Source organism: Balaenoptera physalus (assembly GCF_965194825.1).
Source record: "Balaenoptera physalus genome assembly, chromosome: 19".
Taxonomy (NCBI): Eukaryota; Metazoa; Chordata; class Mammalia; order Artiodactyla; family Balaenopteridae; genus Balaenoptera; species Balaenoptera physalus.
Window position 1 is genome coordinate 60,979,815 of NC_138900.1, and position 21,253 is coordinate 61,001,067.

At 48.1% G+C, this 21,253-nt stretch overlaps 1 protein-coding gene across 1 annotated transcript in view; it reads right to left on the minus strand.

Annotated features, from left to right (window-relative positions):
* The window catches only part of LOC309648495 (polycystin-1-like protein 2), an 82,676-nt gene that overhangs the window by 45,225 nt on the left and 16,198 nt on the right, over positions 1 to 21,253 (minus strand). The window contains 12 exon segments of the mRNA XM_082437114.1: positions 957 to 1,392; positions 2,232 to 2,641; positions 3,182 to 3,362; positions 5,217 to 5,354; positions 5,356 to 5,422; positions 6,940 to 7,311; positions 7,515 to 7,570; positions 10,999 to 11,055; positions 11,527 to 11,699; positions 13,814 to 14,122; positions 14,126 to 14,268; positions 16,241 to 16,461. Coding sequence (XP_082293240.1) covers positions 957 to 1,392; positions 2,232 to 2,641; positions 3,182 to 3,362; positions 5,217 to 5,354; positions 5,356 to 5,422; positions 6,940 to 7,311; positions 7,515 to 7,570; positions 10,999 to 11,055; positions 11,527 to 11,699; positions 13,814 to 14,122; positions 14,126 to 14,268; positions 16,241 to 16,461 — 2,563 coding nt within the window.

Consider the following 21,253-nt stretch of genomic DNA (forward strand, 5'->3'; position numbering starts at 1 on the left):
TGTGGTCACACTTCCCTGCCCCTTACTGGAGCAGCTAGCCTGGCGTCTCCGTTTCGGGGGACGCAGGTCTGAAATGCAATCTACTTACCTTCCTTGAATTGGTCCCTTCCAGGCTCAGAGCCAGTCACGGCCCTCTGAACAGCGCTGCATTCCATGTCCATCTGACGGGCACCCCATGAAAACCACACTCCCTTGGGTCTGAGGATGGGGCCCCTCCACCTTCGCCTAGTCGGGCTCAGTTCACGTCCTTGCGGTGTCTAACGCCGGGCACTGGGGAGCATCCCTGCAGCACTCCCGGAGCCTAGGTTTGCAGGAAGGTCCCAATCTGACGGGCACGTGTTCAGAGCTCTTGTGAGGGTCACAGGACGCCAAGGGCCATTGGGAGGAGACGAGGACTCAAATGGGCCCGCCAAGGGCCAACCGCCCCCAAACCGGAAGAGCAGAGGCAATGTGGGCGCTCGCCCCGTCTCTCCCGCTGATGCCCTGCTGCTGTCGTGGGTGTGGGTTGTGGTGACAGGACACCGGCTGGGGCATTGCAGTGGGGCGGCATCAGCATGCTCCGTCCTCCTGTAAACCTGTGCAAACAGGTCTCGTCTCAGCTCAGCGTGCTCTGTGACATCGCCCATTCCCGGCTGCCCCCCGCAAAGTGGGGTCAGTAACATCGTGGACGCTCCTGTGAACCCGGCCATCCCTGTCCTGAATAGCTCCAGGGGTCGGGGCGACTCCGAGCGTGCACTGAGGAGTGGTATCCTGGTAGCGGCCCCACGTGGTCACACTTTTGCATATCCTCCTCCATTTAGCCCGTTCCACGTCCCTCATGCCACAATAGAGGTCGTTTTGGTCTCCACAGTTGCGGAGGAGATAGGGAGTTACTGCTTCTCACCTTGCTGAGGTGTGTGGCAGGGTCCGTGTGCCTGGGGGCGGGGCTTCGGGCTCATCCTGCAAACCTGTCTCACACATGGTACATATTCTTTGCAGCTCCCAGAGAGAGACGGGCACCTATTCTTGGAGACGATGAGCCCAGGAGCTGAGCGGAGAGCTAGTCCTGAGCCGGTACCTGACTCCAGGCAGAAGCAGTACCCCAGGGGCCCCAGGGCGGCAGAAGCGTTGCAGGAGATGGCGAAGCTCGTCAGAACAGTGCCCTCCTCCGGGGCAGTGGTGCAGGTGGGCACCTCCGGGAGGGGCAGGGAGCTGATCACATAGGTGCCCTCCCCATAAGCGCACCTGGTCACCGCTGGGGAGAGGAGACAGAGGGTGCTTGGGGGGCTGTGTGAGGCGCACAAACTCCGCCATGGTTCACGATCTCCTGGGAGCTTGTTCAACATGCAGGTTCCCAGGCCTCTCTCCAGGGCCTCAGACCTCTCTGTAGATTCTGGGGTGGGGCGCAGAAACCTGCATATCTAACAACTCCCACGCCCACCCCCTCACCTCCTTGATGCAGGGCGCTCCAGGGTCTCACTCTGAGAAACTGGGCAGAGATAGAGTCCCAGTCCTGCCATTTACTATCCATGTGACCTTGGCTTTGACCTTCTTAAGAATCAGTTTCTCGTCTGTAAAATGGGGCTAATAATAATAGCTTCCTCCCAGGGCTTTAGTGAGGAGGGAGTATATCGGGAAACAAGACTTGCTCAGGAGACTGAGTTAGGACGGGCCACAGCCAGGATCTGGAAACACGCAGAACTCACCCAAAACCATGGGCTCCCATAGCACCATGAAGAGTCCCCAGCTAACCTGCGCCAATACCCCACACCACCTGTTATAATCACCTGGTTTTTCAAAAGGAGTGCACACCTGGAAGAGCTGGGCATAGAGAATTTTAATCAATTAAAATGAATTCCCTGGCCTACACTTAATTCAGAAGGTTTGGGGTGAACCCAGGAGTGTGCATGTTAAACTAGTACCCCAGGTTATCCTGGACGGGTGGTCCATGGGCCACTTTGAGAAATACTGAATCAAAGGAATGCATCTGAAAAAGAATAATCACCCCATTATTTATCTTTTTGAGAGTCTACTTTTCCTGCTGCTCTGGGCTTGTTTTAAGTGAGAAGCGCTGAATCGCCTCGCAGGACGCGCAGGCTGCACACCCCAGGACGATCTGCTTTTGCCACTGGTGGTGTGTCATCTATCCTGCATCATACAGTTCAGAGGCGGGTGTTTCTGTTGTGCCGTTTGCATGAGAGGAAACTGAGGCACAGAGAGCTTGAATCCGATGCCTGAAGTCTTCCAGTTAGAAGGTGGTGGGGGTGGGATTGACACCAGAGCCTGTGTATGGCCCCCACCCTGCACTGATGTCCCCTGTTTCAGCGCTCCTGGGTTTGTCTTGCTCACTGTCTGCAGGAGACAGGATCCGTGACAAGAGACTGAAGGAGGCCTTCCCACCTCTGACTCTGATTCCGGTGGCCTGGCTGCGGGTCCTCAGGAAGGAGCTGTTCAGCAGCAGGGTGGCGGTGTCGCTCTGAAGGAGGATGAAAGAACGCAGCCAGAATCCTTGGAGTCTGCAGGCCGCCGGGAGGGGCTCAGCCTGAAAGAGAGCACAGCCCAGGACCCCTGAGGCTGCAGCCAGCCTACAGGACTCAGCAGGGCAGTGGCTTCTGACCCTGGGAGGCCTTTCGGATTTGTCTCCAATGGATGGACGGCAGTATCACCTGCTTTCCTGAGGTCGGCCCAAATAGCCCATCTCCAGCCGTGTTAGGGTGTTTGTCCTTGGCCAGGTTTCCTGGAAGCAGAGCCTGAGACGAGGATTTGTGTGCAGGGCATTTACGAGGGAGGGCTCCCAGGCAAAACCAGGAGGGCAGGGAGGGAAGCCGAATGGGGTGGAGAATGAAACAAGACAAAGAAGTGGTTTCGGGAGGCATCCAGGTTCATTCAGCCTGATCCCATGGGGAGCTCTGGCGCATAAGCTGCACCACAGAAATTGTCTCACTCAGAGCCCAGGGGGCTGGGCTGTTAGACCCCACAGTTATTGGCCAGCAGCCGCCCCATCGCAGCTGGGGGATGCCTGCATCAGCCTGGTAAGGATGGGCTGGGGCACCCACAGCATCTGCTGCGATGTTTCCCTATTGTTTCTGCTCCGCTGCATCCGTTCTGTCTTCTGACCAATGCTCCCCAGCCCCCGACTCCTACTCCTCGGGCTCTGAGTGGAGTTGACCAACCCCCAGCTCAGTCCTGGGCATGTGACTCAGGTCTGGTCAATCAAAGTGGGAAGACGTTTCTGTTTTTGAGAGGCTGCCGGTGTCCTCACCTTCTCCAGCGGGGTGTCATCTAAATAGCAGCTGAACACGGCTGCTGCAGACTTGTCCCCCATGGTGACCTTGAGCATAACGTCCCTGCTGGCATTCACTGGCCTGCAGTTCTCCTCACAGCTGAAAGGGAGACAGAGAACGGAGCAGGGCTGCTCCCTCAGACGTTGTGGCCGCCCGCCTGGTCTTTTGTCCAGTTCTTCTCAAGTCCTTTGAGAAGGTAGGAAATGGCTTTGTCAAGTGAAAGATGGAATAAAAACAACTTCTGCCACAACCAAAACCAGGTCACGAAGATGGAGCGATTCGTTCCTGCCTGAATTCCCATTTCATTCACTGCGCAGGAGAACGACACGGAAAGTGCTTGAGGCTGAGAGAGGACCCTAGGCTCCAATCCCGCCCCTGCCACTTGTGAGTGACCGCTTCGCACAAGTCACTTAACCTCTCTGAGCCTCAGTTTCCTCACCTGTAAAGTGAGGGGATAAGAGCAGTCAGTTTCCATGATTCTTTTTAGTGCTAATAATGATCAGTGAATCCTGTGATTTTACAGCACACATGCCACATCCCATTGTTATTAGCTTAGCCAGTGCTGACCACAACCCTATCAGAATCCCCATATCACAGACGAGCAAACTGAGCTCAGAGAGTTGTGTGATTAGTCCCAGTGACACAACTCCTGAGTGGGGGATGGAACATGGGCCCACACGTCTGGACCCGAGTCCTGGGCCTTCTGTGTAATGTCATATTCCCTCACGTGAGCCAGTGAGAGATCACTGACTCCTGCTGTGTCCAACCCATCCCCAGTCCTTTCAGTATGAGCTTTATAATATCTCTCGAATCTCCCCACTTCTGTCTTCACGTCTACCCTAGTGCAAGTGAGCCAGACAGTCTCCATTTGCCCCTGCAGCCCACTTGCCATCAGCTCTGTGGCTCTGTGCGCCAGGGACTGATCTCCATAGACTGCATCACCAAGTCTCCACACCAGCCAATGGGCCCAGCCAATGGGGAGCATTGAGAGGAGAGAGGTTTGGGATAGTTATTCACCACTTTCCCTGCTCCTTACCAAATGGACTGCAGTTGGCAGAGGCCGTGTTCCTCTGGCCAAGGCCACAGCTCGTGCCGGGGGCACCTCTCCCACAGCTGCAGCTCCCAAGGGGGTTCCAGTGATGCCATCCCCTTCTCTTACCCCTGCAGGCCTACGAGGGACAATGGCTTCCTCCTGTTGTAGTCCTGCATTGTCATCCCTGGTTGATCCCCTTATCCCTGCCCTTGTCTGTAAATAGACCCTTTATCCAACTCCCCTCCATTCCCAGTTTGAGTGAGCCATCTGCTTCCTTCAGGGACCCAGCTGATGGCCACGCTACCTTGAACTCTCACCTTGATTCCTGCAAGTGCCTAAGCAGCCTCCCTGAGTCCTCTCTCGCCGCCCCCCAACCCCGCCCCAGCCACTTCTCCACCCTGCTACCAGAGCGTTTGGAAGCAACACGTGATCATGTTCCCAGCCTGCTTAAAAGTCTTGGGTGGCTTTCCAGAACTCTTAGGATAAAGACCGAAATCATGTGTCTGACATAACCCTCAAGGCCCTGCCGGAGCCAGGCCCTGCCTGCTCTTCCTCCATGCCCCAGCCACACCAGCCTCTTTCACTTCCAGATTATTGTATGCTCCCTCCCTTGACTGTCTGTTCTCTCTCCCGCCCTCCCTTTTCCTGGCCAAGTTAATTCCCTTTCTGTCTTCACATATCTGCTGAGGGCAGCCTTCCCTGACCCCGAGTTGGGGAAGTTGTCATAGAGGCGCGCTCTCTCCTTCCATTCATTTTTGTGAACCACTGCTGATCACCAAGTAACCCCAGTGAGAACTGAGACTGGGTCTGGTTTTACCCACCACTGTACGTCCTGCCCCTTAGTCAGTGTAGCCAGAGCTGGCACTCAGTACGTGTTGGCCAAATGGCAGCCCTGCAGGAATTTGCTCTTGTGCTCCCACCTGACTCGCGGCCTGAGTTCCAGGGGGGCAGACACGTAGAGGCACTGCTCCTCCAGGTTCTCCAGCCCGCGGCCTCTCCAGACTGCCAGGCGCAGGGTAACAGCAGAGTCAGGCGTTGGCAGGCAGGACGGTGGCACCCAGCTCCCTCTGGTCTGTGCAGAGCAGCTGCCTCTCAACACAGTCTCTCCACTGAACCCAGCAGTGCCCTGAGAGAGAGAGGTGGGCCAACACTGTGATCCATCCAGGAACCTTGAACTTGGCACATGTGGCTACCTTCTGGTTTGGGGTTTTTAGAAGGAATGGGTCATGGATAAGAAAATTGGTTCCAAATAGAGATTTTTTTTTTTTTAATTTTACTTTCAGGTTGAAGGAATGGTGCCACGGAAGAATGTTTCTGGGAAAATGACCCCCGCTTCACCCAGACTCTGAGCAAACCTGCAGGATATGTTGGCTTGTTTTGCATCAGTGACTTGCACTGGTGAGCAGGCCAGCGCAGAGCAGGAGAGGCGCCCAGAGGATATACAGCCCCGCCTGGGAGAAGGCACCTTCTTGTCCCTGGTGTAAGTGATTGTCCACAGCTGTTTGTCTCTGTGCGGTACACTGGGAACCTGGGAGGCTGTATCTCTATCTGGGAGGCTGCATGTCATCTCCTGCTTTGTACCAACTCAGTAAGTCTCTGTGTCCCTTGCCCTTCAACTCTGTTTATTAATGTGTATCCACTACCTCAACTACCCCTATGTGTAGTCATTCACAGGATATGCCTGGGCAAGGTCATCAGCTCAATCACCTAAAGCCTATATTTGTATCCTCTATTAATTCAGATAACAAGAACTAACATGCTGAAGGATGTCCTGAGCACTTACCAGTTAATATCAAAAGACTTCAAATGTTGCATGATTTTGACCCAGTTATTCCATTTCTGGGAATTGTTTATGAAAGTAACCACAGTCACAAATAAAGATTGAACTGTAAGGATGTTCATTACAGCGTTGTTTATAAGGGCAAATAATTTGAAACAACCTCAATGTCCAAAGAGAGGGCACTGGTAAATAGATGATCATACAGCAACTTGACAGTCTATTATTCAGTTATTATGAAAATCAAGATGGAGAAGAAGATACCAAGACATGAAAATATGTGGGATATATTGTTCAATGAAAAAAAAGGGTAACAAAAGCAATATGTACAGTATGAATGGCATTCATTTTATTTCTAAAAGAGTGTGTGCATAGCTAGGATATATCCCTATAAAAAGGAGAGCAACCATTTCTTAAAAATAAGTGCTAGTGCTACCATCTTGGTTTGTCAGAAAAGGCCTCATCACTTCCTCCTTCTAAACTATCTTCTCAGTGGCATACCAAGAGCGTGGAGGTTAAAAGACGGGTTCAGTCCAAGAGGGGAGGAGTATTTTACCACTAACGTTGTTTGTGGTGATAATAAAAAAGCAGGCTGAGTTTTAGGGTTTAACTATTGTTCCTAAATTCTCTACAGACAGTGCCTCTCCTGGTTGCCTGCCTTCAGGGCCACCCCCATCGTGGTTTGCCACTGCTTCCCCCCACCTCCCATTTCCATGGAATTCACAATCTCTGGCACATACAAGGCACACAAAATGTCAAGCATGAGTAATCCTGGTGTGAAGGTTAAGAAAAAGAGCAGCAAAAGCTGACCGCTGTCCATCACTCCGTGGTGAGACGGCACGGTTCAGAGTTCTAAGGTCACCTACCACATGCCCACTGGAAGCGAAAGTCCTTGTTACTGTCTGGCCAGCCCAGAGTCACTGTTGTGAAAGGATCCAAGTACTGAGCAGGTTCCACGCACAGCTCCACATCCCCTCTATCTCTCTGCAGAAAAAGCAGCTGGCTGGTGAGACGCCCTCCACAGTTGGCACCCCACCTTGCGCCCCAGAGCAGTCTGTGCCAGGGGTGGCCACAGCGTGAGGCATGGAGTGGAGACAGGCCTGTCTGATCCCCCTGGCCTGCAGGGGATGGATCACTGGGTAAGTGACTCGGCCGAGTGCGGGCTGGGTGCCCAGGGTTCATCACGCGTTCAGCTGCATTAACAGAGCCTGCTCTGGGCCAGGCCCTGTGCTTGAGGCCTGGAGATACAGGAATAGAGACCCAGCCCCCCACCCCCCACCCCCCGACCCCTTATATCTAGTGTGACAGACAAGGAAACCAACAATTAAAACTCAGAGTGCTAACTGCTGCAGTAGAGAGGGCTCAGGGGATGGTGATAATAGATGAGGGAGGAAGTAGGTTAAGAACATCTGTTCCCCCTAAGGGTTTGACAGTGTCTGACTCCTGGGGCTGCTGTGGATCAGATCAGAAAAACGAGTGACGCGCTTCCTCTTGCATCTGGAGCAGAGGACAGCGCCGAGCTATTACCTCTACACAGCAGACAGCTGGTGTCAGGGCAAGCTTCCCAGAGGACAGGACCCCAGGGCCATCGAGACGGGGAAGGAGGAGGAGTGAGGGCGAGCTGGGGCAACAATGGAGAGCACATGGATTCAAGGAAAGGGGTTGGCAGGCATGTGGTGTGTTCCAGGATCAGTTCCGGTTAGACCTGTTAAACAGCTCAGGCCCAGAGGGCTTGTCCTGGGAATAACAGGAGGCTGTGGCAGAACTCAGTCCCCAGGGGTCTCTACGGTTTGAGAATAAAACTCAACCCCCTTGCCTTGGCACCTGAGACCCCATGTGATTTGGCCTCTGTCCATCTCTATAATCTCCTGCATCCTCCCGGCCTCCAACAACAGGCCTCAGGGCCTTCTCATCTACATACGTAGACAGCTCTGGTTCTGCTTTCCAGGATGGCTGACTGTCCTATCTCCAGGTCCCCACTTGAATGTTGCCTCTCAGGAGCCCGTGTCCGATCACATTTGCTAGTCCACCCTCTGTTAGTTGCTGTCTCTGCGCTGTATTGGTTCTAGTTAGACGCATCACAATTATTAATTATATGCTAATTTGTTAGTTAGTCTCACCCGTTAAGCTTCATGAAGGCAGGGACCACATCTGTTTATTCACCATTGTTTCCCCAGCCCCTAATACCAACCCTTGAACATTGTAGAGGCACAATAAATCCTGTTATTGAATAAATGCATGCATGAGCAATGTCAGCAGCAAGGAGTCAAAGACTTGGTCTTGCTATAAATACCAAAAGACCTGGGCCTTTTTTCTAATATAAGCATTAAAAGCCATGAATTTCCATCTGAGCACTGCCTTAGCTGTATCCCATAAATTTGGATAAGTTGTATTGTCATTATCACTTAAAATATTTTAAAATATCCTTGTGTTTTTTTCCTTTGACCCATTGATCTTTTTTTTAAGAAGTGTGCTGTTTAAGTTCCAAGATGTCTGAGAGATATCTACATATCCTAGATAACTTATTATTGATTTATAACATGATGCTGTTGTGGTTAGAGGGCATGCTTCATTTGATTTCAATCCTTCTGGGTTTCTTTTTTTTTTTTTAATAAATTTGGACTTCAAGTTTATTTATTTATTTATTTATTTATTTATTTATTTATTTATTTATTTATTTTTGGCTGTGTTGGGTCTTCGTTTCTATGAGAAGGCTTTCTCTAGTTGTGGCAAGCGGGGGCCACTCTTCATCACGGTGCGTGGGCCTCTCACTATTGCGGCCTCTCTTGTTGCGGAGCACAGGCTCCAGACGCGCGGGCTCAGTAGTTGTGGCTCACGGGCCTAGTTGCTCCACGGCATGTGGGATCTTCCCAGACCAGGACTCGAACCCGTGTCCCCTGCATTGGCAGGCAGATTCTCAACCACTGCGCCACCAGGGAAGCCCTGGGTTTCTTTTTAAACAGAAGAAGCCTCAGTGATTGCTAGTGCTCTGGCTGTTAGCACCAAAAAGCCCAAATTCAAAGCTAAAACAGAGTATTTAGACATCTTTTTCTTGTGAGGTTAAGTGTTTTAAAAAAAAATACATTCTTTTCCTGAGCCTTTGTTCCAGGTGGTTCTTGGAGGCTGGAAGGAGCTATGAACACAGTGGGGATGGGTGTCAGACGTTGGTGGTGTTTATAAGGTCACCAAAGGGCAGAGTCAGAGGGTACGCTGAGGCTGCCCTGGGAGTATCTGCCTGTCTTTGGAAATTGTTTAGGGACACACAGAGAATATTCAGATTGTAAGAAATGGGTCAAAAGCAAAACCATGATGTTCACCGCTGGGCTATAGACACTTCTTTGGCAGATAAGAAAGAGGCAGGCAGCTGCCAATGGCAGGTAGAACAAGATTAAGGTCAGACTTGCAGCTGTTCGCCATTAATGCTTACCTGCCAGCTGAAGGGTGAGGGTGGGGAGCCCTCATCTCATATGCTCTTTTCTGTGGTGCAAATATTCCCATAAAGGCAGATTTCAGGATACCAAGTTGACCTCACTGAATGCATAGTGGGAAGAGATGGGCACAACCAGCTCTGGCAGGCTGGTAGGAGCTCGACTCAGCACACCATGGTGTGTTTCTGGATCCATTCATTGGCCTCTTAATGGCCGTGCGAACCTCGGCAGGTTAGTTACTCTTTCTGAGTCTTAGGTGCCTCATCCGTAAAGAAGGCTGAAGGCAACCCTTATTTCTCAAAACTCCAGGAGGACTGAATGCTGTGCTGTATATATTATTGCTTTGTCATCTATTCTCTGTAAAGAATATTAGTGTGTCAAGTTAAAAAACATGGAAAAGGTACTCTCAGCTGATACGCTCTGAAGATATTGAAATGTGAGTGTGATTAATGTCTAATTAAAGTGTAGTGATTAAGCTAAGCACTTAGGGTTGGTCATTCCATGTGATTCGCTAGGCCCTGGTGACTTGGATGTTTTAAGATCAGGGTATTACTGATCTTTAAAAAATTCCCTCTCAGTGAATTCTTATTCTCACAATGATAAGTTTGAAGGTCTGTAAAATTATACAAAACAAAGCTAAAATGCCAGACACAGAGATCTTTCTTAACCGTAAGAAGGAAGATGGTCCAATAACCCTGAATGAAGAAATCCAGAGAAATTGTTGCTACCCTGATCCTGCCATGAATTAGCTGAGTGACTTTTGCAAAGTCAATTAACCTCCCTGGACCTCAAATTCTATACGTGGAAACTCCTAGGAGGACTGTGGACAGTAAGTAGAATGGACATCTCATATTTTCTTCCCCCGTCCAGGCATCCATGCCCCCTTCTTTTGCTAATGGCACTTACAGGTGATATTTTCCCTGGGGGACCATCCCTCCCCACCCTCAGTCCTTTGGGTGAATCTGATCCTACATCATGTTCCGGGGTGGACGTGTGATCCTGATCTGCCCTGAGTACCACTTCCCTCTGGTCTCAGCAACAGGTCTAGGAGGGACCGTGAACCAAGCTTAGACAAGTGAGAGGCAGCCTCAGGACTTGTTCTGAAAATATCAACCCAGAGATGCTCTTTCTCCTCTGGGGTTAAGGACTGACGCCTGCGGCCATCTTGCTACTACTTGGGAAGAGGGAGTCGGACTGAAGCCAACATAGAACCAAGAGATGGAGAGAGGCAGATTTCTCAAGACATTGAGTGGCTGGATCCTGCTGTGCCTAAAACCTGGACTTTTATTTTCTGAGTTGATAAAATTTCCTTTGGCTTGAGCCATTTTGAACTGCTTTTCTTTCTCTTGCTACTCAAAAGTCCTGGCAAACACAGTCAAGGTGAATTTTAAGACAGTGACATCTACTATTGGCTGCCTACCAACAGCCAATACCCTGCTCTTCCTCTTGGCTGTCAGAATCCATCTTCTCCCACAGAGCCTAAAAAGCATCCCTTACAGCTGGGCACCTGACCCTACTTCGGCCAATGGTATCTGAAGGGAAGATTGCTGGGGACTAGTGGGAAAGATTTTTTTCCCTAGTAAAAAGAGATGCACAGGGGGAAATGGGTTTCTGCTGCTGCTGGATAATGCTGGGTTGACACGTGATGTCTGGAACTGTGGCAGCCATCTTGATTGCATGAGACACAAACCTAAGGACCAAGTGAAAGCTCTGAGGATGGCAGAGCAGAATGACAGACTGAGCCTGGGTCCTCGCTGGTGACACTGAGCCACTGAACCAACCCTGGAACTAACTTCTTAGTTATGTAAGCTAGTAAGACTTGAACTTAAAGCCACTTATGTTGGGCTTTCTATTATTTGAAGCCTAAAGCAGTGTAACTAATACAAATACGAAAGTTTTAGAATTCTGTATCAATGGTTGGATGTTATATTGCTTACATTATTGCCTATTCAGAGTAACCAGAGAATTCTTAATATCTGTAGAACAAAATAAGTATTCAAAGCTCTGTTTTGAGGGGCCCCTCACTAGATTCCCGAGGAAGTGCAATGCCTTAAACTCCTGGTCACGAGTTTTATACCCCCTTGCAGAAAATTCTTACCTGTGACAGTGATGCTTCCAATTTTCAAACTCAAGTTTGAGAAGGCGTTCCTCACCAGCACAGTGACCAGAAAGGTGCCTGCAATGCAGAGGGTGGAGAACTATGGGCATTGTAATAAATTGTTTAACTTGCTCTGAGACAGTTCTCCCAGCCTGTGCTTCTCCAGTCCTCTGATGGCAGTATCTGACTCTTTGATCATCGAAGAATGTAATGTATCCCTGATGTGTGCCAGGCACGGTGCAAGGCTCTGGGGACACAGAGATGAATGAAGCATGGTCCTTGTCCTCAAAGCCTTATGGTCTAGTAGGCGTGTGGGACACTGCAAGGTGGGAATCAGCATGGGAGGCAGTGTGGGCATGGGGTTGGGGGTCTGCTTCTACCCTGGGGGAGAAAGAAATGGTTAATGAGGTGGGGCAGGGGCTAGAGCTGAAGTTCAGAGGATGAGCAGGTGCTCATTTGCCCGATGAGAGAGGAGATTCCAGCAGGAGGAGGCCCACGACATGGTTTTAACAGGGTCGAGAGAGTGGGGAGGGGAGAGGAGGGTTTGTCAGAAGACTTGGAGAGAGCCGCTGCTACATGAGTATCCCCGCGCCCCTGCCGCCCCCATGGGGCAGAGGTGGCGGGTGCTACCTTCTTCTCTTCTCAAGCCTGGAGAGAAGGTCTTCAGAGAGGGCCCTTGGTGAGCTGGGTGTGTGTTCTCTGAGGCTGGGAACCCCCGTGGACAGGTTCCTTCCTCATGCCCTAGGAATGATCTATGACGGATGGAGGGAAAGGGAAGGGGAGAGAGGAAAGGCAGCATTTCTGCATTTGGGAAATGACTACAGTCGGCTGGAAGCAGCCGAGGACTGGGTGAGAATTTTCTATGGACCAGATGTTAGCCTTGTGGGGGGTGGGGCTGGAGAGGGTAGAGAGGATGAGGAGAACAGAGAAAGGGGCCCTGTTGGTGACAGGAGAAGCACCAGCTGAGCCGACGTGGCCTCTAAGGAGAGGCACCACCCCCACCCCAGGAGCTATGGTCCCAGGGGCCCAGCAGGGAGCCTCAAGAGCCCATAGAAGCTCCTACGAGAGGCGGCTGCAAACGTCTGCTGGGCAGTGAGAGCAAGGCCAGCGCCACCAAGTGAGGACCTTCCTGTCCTACCTGGATCCCGTTCCTTCTCCCCTCACTCCCTTCATCCCTGGAGGCATCCAGTCTGTTTTTCTCATGGGGAGGAGAAGACTGTTTATCATCTAAGAGTGAGCCCCAAAGTCACAGGGTATATGGAGATTTTATCTCTTATCTCCTACCAAGTAGCTTTTATAGGAGACAAAAATTAATTTGCATTTGAATTACAGCCTCTGTATTATATTTTCCATTGTCATTCCATTTCATTTCCAGATTCTTCCTGTTCCAAACTGTACCTTTGGTACCTGGCAAAATTGCAGTGTTTCTCTTCTTGACTCTGTCGTTCCTTCTGCCATCTCTTTTGCCACTTCCCTTGCTGAGGGCATGGTAGCCCATACCTGCACATCATTACCCCCTTTCTCACACACCTCTGAGGTCCAGGGTAGCGGACCTGGGTGGGCTGGAGACTCTGCCACCTTCATCACATTCCTGCCTGCTGACCTCACCACACTGCCCTCAGAGACGCTCTGTTCTTTCCAGATTAAATGCACGTCAGCTGTGGCCTCCTGCCCTGGCTGGTGCCAGCCAGTCTGCTGCCCTGTCTCTCTATTCCAGCCAGCCTCCTGACACCTCCTCTCTTGTTCCTCTCTCTCCCACCCTTTAGTTTTTACCTATCTCTCCCCCGCAGGGCGTGGACTGCAGTTTCCCAAAACACATCCTCCTCTAGAAATGATGGAAGAAATCCAAGTACTCCTGCTCTCCTCCAGTGATTCTCAGTGGGGGTGATTTTGCTCCCCAGGGCACAGTTGGCAATGTCTGGAGACATCTGTAGTTGTCATGACTTGGGGGCTGGGGCTACTGGCACCTAGTGGGTCGAGGCCAGGGATGCTGCTAAACATCCTACAGAGGACAGGACGGTCCCCGCAGCAAAGAGTTATCTGGTCCCAAATGTCAGAAGTGCCAAAGCTGAGAAGCCCTATGACCATAAGTTCTATAACTGCAGGTAATATCTGTCTCTTCCTTATTTTGTGACCCAGGCTGGATGCTGTGAACCATCTTTTTGTCTAGGACACACTGAAAAACTGGCTGGCAGAACCCTGGACACCAAGTCAGGAAGGGAAGAGGAAGGAGGTTTGGAAGGGGAGCCACAAACTCCAAGTACCTTCAAGCGGAACTGCCACGTGGTAAGTCCCAAATGGCCCCCCAAGGCTCTCTTTCTCATGGGAGAAGGATGCATTGAGTCCTGCCACCTCAAAGGTCAGCCTCTCCGGGATGCCGTGAGCCGCCGAGACATTGACCAGTAGGTCCTGTCCAAGCTCCAAGTTGCCAGAAGCCCAGGAGGCCTGCAGGCCTGACAGGGGCTCCACGAAGTGGATGGTGATGTTTCTGGAGGGGGCAGAGGTGGTGGTGGTGTTGGTGGCTCAGATCTCCAAGTGGTGCAGCCCTGGGCCCATCCGTTGCTGGACTGCTCCATCCAGGGTCAGACTGTAGGGGAGCGGGCCCCTCTGCGTGGTGAACTCAGCCAGGCTTGTGTTACCTGACAGCACAGTGTAAGTCACCCCTGTTCCTAGGTGGAGTAAGAGACATTTAAGAATGTCAGTCATGCAGTAGATTATACTGAGATAGTTCAGACTCCAGTTGTGAAGTCAGATTCCACATATAGACATAGATATGGATATAAAGACATATGTAAGGATATATCCTCCCCACCCAAATATTAAAATAGATTATCTCTGAGTATTGGGTTCATGAATGATTTTTCTTTCAGGGCCCTCTCTGCTCACCTGCATATTCTAATTATTTTATTTATTTTATTTTATTTTAATTTTATTTATTTGGCTGCGTGGGGTCTTAATTGCAGCACACAGGATCTTCATTGCCACGTGCGGGTTCTTAGTTGCAGCATGCAGGGTCTAGTTCCCTGATGAGGGATCAAACCCGGGCCCCCTGCATTGGGAGCACGGAGTCTTAACCACTGGACACCAGGGAAGTCCCTCTAATTATTTATACTATGCATGTGTTACCGTAAACTTAAAAGTTTGTAGTAAAAACATCAGAACATTTTGTTGATAGAGATATCCTTGTGGCAAGGAAGGCTCAAAAGGTAGCGTCTCTTAAGGGTGTGGCTGGTTTTTATGCATGAGAATTAGCCTCCAGTCTTGTCTTAAGCCGAAGCAGTGAAGCCCTTTCCATCTCCACGGCTAACTGCCTGAAACCCTGCCCAACGAGAGAGCTCAGCCTGTTCACATTGAGATGGGGCTCCCTTACAGACTGGGGCTGGTTATCCTAACTGGATGCTAAATATTGTGGTTGACTCTTAAAAAATATGATTTAAACCACTAATTTAAGATTCTTTCCAATAGAAACCAAGGTAGTATATTTCCTGTTTGAGTGATCCTGTTGCTGCTGATGGTGTTGATGTAAGCCCTCTGAGAACAGGAGCCCTGACTTGCACGTTTATTGCTGCCTCCCCCCATACCTGACAAAGAGTAGTCACTCAGTTATATTTGTAGAATGAAAAAAGATTATCTTAAGTTTTTCCAGGTGCACCTAGCAAGCCATCTTCAACCAACAAGCACACCAGAACAGAAAGGAGCCCCAAGCACTGTGTTTAAAGTCCCGTTGTAGATCCATGAAGTTACCGCTCTGAGAGAGGCTCCGGGTGGTAAAAGGTTGGACTGAGACATGTCCTCACCTCCACAGCTCTGTGCCACTCAGTTTATATCAACAGGCCTCTGTCCAGATCTCAGACTGGACCTGTGCCTTGAGGAAAGATACTGCCTTCGGTGAGGATGGGAGAGTCTCTATTGACAGAAGGGGTGATATTCAAAATATTTAACAACTGAAACTGCATGGGCACCAGCTAAGTAGAATGATGTTCTGATAAATCAGAATGGACACTGTGACCAATCCGAATGGATGCTGTGACCAATTAGAATGGACGTTGTGACCAGTGAGAAATATTGCTATGACCAATCAGAATAGATGCCATGACAAAGCAGAATGGATACCTTGACCAATCAAAATGGACATGATGGCCAATCAGAAGGGCCTCTGTGACCAATCAGAAGAGAAGCTGTGAGCAATCAGCATGGACACCAGCCATAGCAGCTGCTGCAGTTGATTATCAGCCCTAACTGGGGGCAACGTGATTGTGTCAAGGTGGTCAGTGCTGGCTGTGCTGAGATTCACATTCCCCCAACAGGGAATGGCTTGGAAGTCCAAGTCTTGTGATGGGACTAGGGGTGTGCAAATGGTCTTCAGAAGGCTGGTTGCTCTCACTAGCTTACTAGCCTTGTGACTTCGGCCAGATTTCTCAACCTTCCTTCCATTTCTTCCCCCGTAAAATGTACTGGGTGGGCTACTATATAAAGCACTTAGACCAGTTCCTGGTATACACTAGGTGCTAAATAAATGAATGGCTAAGAAACTAACTCCATAAGTGATTGCTGTTAGTATTTACTGAAGCCTGGGAGCTGGATGGATAGATCGGGGGCAAATCAAGTTTGCCCTGACCTTGATCATTTCTGCAGACTCACCTCCATCAAGCTCCACCTGAATCCGCAGAGGGTCCCTGAAGACTGCCCAGCAGAGGGGGCTGGTTCCTGATGTGGAGAGGCCAGAACACCCAGTCTCACAGAGCGTCTCCATCTTGTCCCACATCGTCACTTGCTTCTGAGCTATCACGTTCCACTCGCTGGTTGTACACTCGGCAAACACAGTGAATCCCCCAGGGGCTGTGAACTGGTGGAAAACACTGCTGGACAAACTGCCAGCAACGGTCAGAAACGTTACCAGTGTTGGGCTCACACACACGCGCATTCACACGTGTGCATGTGTGCATTCCCACCACACATCTCCCCCGCTCTGCAAAGATGAAAAGCAATGAAGAAAAAGATGGTACACGACCAAGCCATGCTCTCCGTGTTTGTGAAGGTTACACTGAGACTCCTGGAGCAGGTGAGAAATGGAAGAAATAGCTCTGACTAACTAGGGAGTCGAATACTTGGCTGCAAGTCCGTTGTCTGCCATTTTCTCCCTCTGTGGCTCATATACACCCCCTCTCTGGGCCTTCTTGCTTCATCTGTAAAATACTATGCCCCAGCCTACCTTTCTGAGCCTTGTTTTCCCCATTTGTAAAATGGGATGAGTCCAAACATATCAAAATTGTGAGTATGTTTTGCTTCTCATTTTCCCGAGGGGACTAATTTAAAATCTCTCAAATGGCCCCAAAAGATTCATGTGACCTCCCCTCCTGTCCTCCTCCTCAGCTCCTGCCACACTCCTCTTCTATAACCATACTGGTAGCTCAGACCTCTCTCCAGTCCATAGAACATGTCACTCCTTCCCCACCCCAAGGCCCATAAGTGTGCGCTCTTTACAGGGAAGCCTCTTGCCCATCCCTTTGCTCACACTCTTGCTCTTCCTTCAGTTCTCAGCTTAAACCTCACCTCCTCAGGGGTGGCTTCTTAGATTCCCTTTATAACCGCCATAGCTTTGCTGCTTCTCCTAGGTGACACTCACCCCTTTTGTGCTCGCTTATCCACTGTCATTCTTCCCTGTGGGGCTGTCAGCGCAGACAGTGTCTGTCAAGTTCTCCCTTCATACCTGGCATCTAGCACAGAGCCTAGCACATAGTGAGGGCTTGAGAAATAGTTTACAAATGGATACAGTTGTGAAAAAGCTTGGAGAACAGTAACCTGATTCTTGGTGCCGGCCAAGATGGAGTTAGCCCACTATAGCCTATTTCTTCCATTAATTACAACTAGAAACCTGGGCAGAACACAAAAAGAAACTACCCAAGGACTCTGAAAAGTAAAAAACAGTAGGCAGATTGCGGGTGAAAGTCAAAAATTTAAGAATCATCCATAAAGACGGGAGTTTCCTGTTTTCTTTCTGGGTTTTGTGTGTGTGTGTGTGTGTGTGTGTGTGTGGTTTTGTTTGTTTGTTTGTTTGTTTAATCTCCTTTATCTCTTGACTTTGTCCCGAGGGTAGTCTGGGTCATGGTACTGCACAGTGAGTAAAGAAAACAAAAACCCCAAGAGAAACACCCTCTGTTTAGCTAGAGAACCAGAAAAAGGGCCCCAGTGAGTCTGAGACTACAGAGGAAATACCCATTTTTGTTTTGTGTTGGGTTTTTTTTTTTCTCTCCTGTACCTACCCCAGCCTGTCCTCTCTCTTGGAGCCTCACTGACTGTGTGGGGTGACGCAGACCCCAAAATCCCTAAGAGAAAACCGATCTTTCTATCCAGGGGATCCATGGAAAGGGGCCTGTGGGAGCTGGAGATTGTGGGGAAAGTCCTGAAAAGGAGAGATGGAGAGAAGATGATTCCCTGATTCTGTGTATGGCCCAGCATGAATCATGAGTTCACCCAGAAACTGCGCATGTGCAGGACAGACCCAAAGAAATATAGCAAAGGCCTCATGGACTAAAGTACAACATAAACCAGCACCCCGAGTGGCACATGAATGGAACAGACCCTGACGGCTTTGGAAACTGAACTGGAATGGGAACCACTGCTCACAGAAGGCAAGTCAGAATGTGTGGTCTGAACCTAACTGGGTTGGTTGCCTGCTAAAACAAAACAAACAGACAAGAAAAAATTAACATTTTCCAGAGTATTTTTAAAAGGACCCAGAGTGTCAGAACCTACTACCTAAAATGTTCAGAATATAATCCAAAATTGCCTGATACACAAAGAACCAGGAAAATGTGGCCAAATTTCAAGGGAAAACATAATCAGTAGATGTCAGCCCTGAGGTGACTCAGATATTAAAATATCAAAGACTTTAACCCAACTATTATAACTATGCTGCATGAAGTAAAAGGAAACCCTCTTGAAATGAATGGAAAGCTAGACGTTCTCAGCAGAGAAACAGAAACTATTAAAAAGAGCCAAATGGAAATTTTAGAAATGAATAACACAACGTCTGAAATAAAAGATTCATTGGTTGGATGCAATAGCAGAATTGAGATGCCAGAGGGAGAAGTCAGTGAGCTTGAAGACAGAGCAAGAGAAATTATCCAATCTAAAGAACATAGAGAAAAAAATATTAAAAATTAAAAAATGAGCAGAATGTCAACAATCTGTGTAACAATATCTAAAAGTAAAACATTTGTGTTATTGGAGCACCAGAGAGAAGAAAGAGGTTGCTGTAGAAAAATATATTTGAAGAAATAATGGCTGAAAACTTTCCAGATTTGGCAAAGCACATAAATTTAAAGATTCAAGAAGTTCTGTGAAACCACAAGTGTAAAAAACAAACAAACAAAAACAAAACAAAACCAAAAAAACCTTAAAGAAAACCTTGCCCACACATATAGTGAAGTGCTGAAAATTGAAGATAAAAAAATCTTGAGATCAGTCTGAAAAAAAAATGATACACTACATGTAGAGAAAACAGTGATTTGAATGACTGTAGATTTCTTTGGAAACTGGAGGTCAGAGACAGTGAATGACATCTTCAAAGTGGTGAAAGAAAAGAGCTGTCAACACATAATTCTATAGCCAGCAAAAATATCTTCCAGGAATTAAAGCAAAATAAAGACATTCTCAGGAATAAAGAAATTCTGTAAGAGACTTTGTTGCTGTAAAATCTACTTTAAAAGAAATGCTTGGGCTTCCCCAGTGGCTCAGTGGTTAAGAATCTGCCCGCCAATGCAGTTCTAGCCCTGGCCCAGGAAGATCCCACATGCTGTGGAGCAACTAAGCCCATGTGACACAACTACTGAGCCTGTGCTCTAGAGCCCATGAGCCACAACTACTGAGCCCACGCGCCACAACTACTGAAGCCCATGAGCCTAGAGCCCGTGCTCCACAACAAGAGAAGCCACCGCAATGAGAAGCCCGCGCACTGCAACGAAGAGTAACCCCCGCTCGTCACAACTAGAGAAAGCCCGTGCGCAGCTACAAAGACCCAATGCAGCCAAAAACAAATAAATAAATAAATTTATTTATTTAAAAAAAAAAATGAAAAAGGACATCTGAAGGAAGTTTTTCCAGCTGAAGGGAAATGATATCAGAGGGAAACTCGAAACTTCAGGAATGAAGGGAGAGTGCAAGAAAAGGTAAATATCTTGGTAAATGTAGCCTATTTTTCTCCTCTTAAGTTCTTTAATATATGTATGACTGTTGAAAGGGCTTTTCAATGTATGTAAACGTCCCACAATTGACAATTATAACATAAAAGATGGCAGGCAAAGGAAACTATATGCTGGTAAGGCCATAACATTTTTTTTTTTTAGGTAAAAAAGATCATGTAACATTTTACCTGAAGTGGAAAATATTAACTCTAAGTAGACTGTGAAAGGTTAGATATGTATATTGTAATCCCCAAGGAAACTATTTAAAAAGTAATACAAAGAAAAATAACCAGAAAAGCCAATAGATAAGCTAAAATGGAATGCTGAAAATATTCAAATAATCCAAAAGAGGGGAAGAAAGGAGAGGAACAGGGGGAAAATAAACAGAGGGTGCAAACAGAACACAAATAACAAAATAGTAGACCTAAATCTAACTATATCAATAATTACATTAATTGTAAACAGTCTAAACATACCAATTATCATGCCAGATGAGATTTTAAAAAACCAAGACTCAACTGTATGCTGTCTATAAGATGCCCACTTTAAATATGACAATATAGATAGGTTAAAAGTAAAAGGATGGTTGTATAGCACAGGGGACTCTACTCAGTGCTCTGTGGTGACCTAAATGGGAAGGAAATCCAAAAAAGGGGGGATGTATGTATACATATGACTGATTCACTTTGCTGTACAGCAGAAACTAACACAACATTGTAAAGCAGCTATACTCCAATAAACATTTTAAAAAAATAATCACTTTGAGAAAACAATAACAGTTAACAACAAAAAAGAAGTAAAAGGATGGAAGAAAGATGTAACAGCAAACGCTAATCAAAAGAATGTTGGAGTGGCCGTTATTAATATCAAACCATGTAGATTTCAGAACAAGAAAACTAACGGTAGAAATGTGAAGATGACCTTGAATCCTACCTGTTTTTCAGCAATCTGTCTGGAAGAAGCAATTTATTCCATTCTCTAAACTCTGGTGCCAAGTGAAATTGCCCAGGACTAAAAAGCAGAGAAATGGATTTTTCTTGATTTGTCTCCCAGTGATCTCACCCAAGAGAGAAGAGTGCAAAGTGGTTTAGTAACTGCTGCCAACAAAGAGAAGCTGTGCTTGGAGTACAAAGCAATGGAGACAACAACTTAAATTTAATGATCCTATGACCCAGGAATTCCACTCCTGGGTATAAACCCAACAGAAATGTGTACATATGTGCATGAAAAGACATGTACTAGAATGTTCACAGCTGCACAAGTTGTAGTAGTACAAATGGGAAACCACCCCAATGTGTATCAACACTAGAATGGATAAGTTGAGGAATATTCATACAACAGAATGTTATATAGCAGTGAGAAAAAAGAAATCACAGTTATACACAGCAATATGCATGAATCTCAAAAACATACTTACTGAGCAGAAGTAAGACACAAGAGAAAATATACTTTACGCTTCTATTTATAT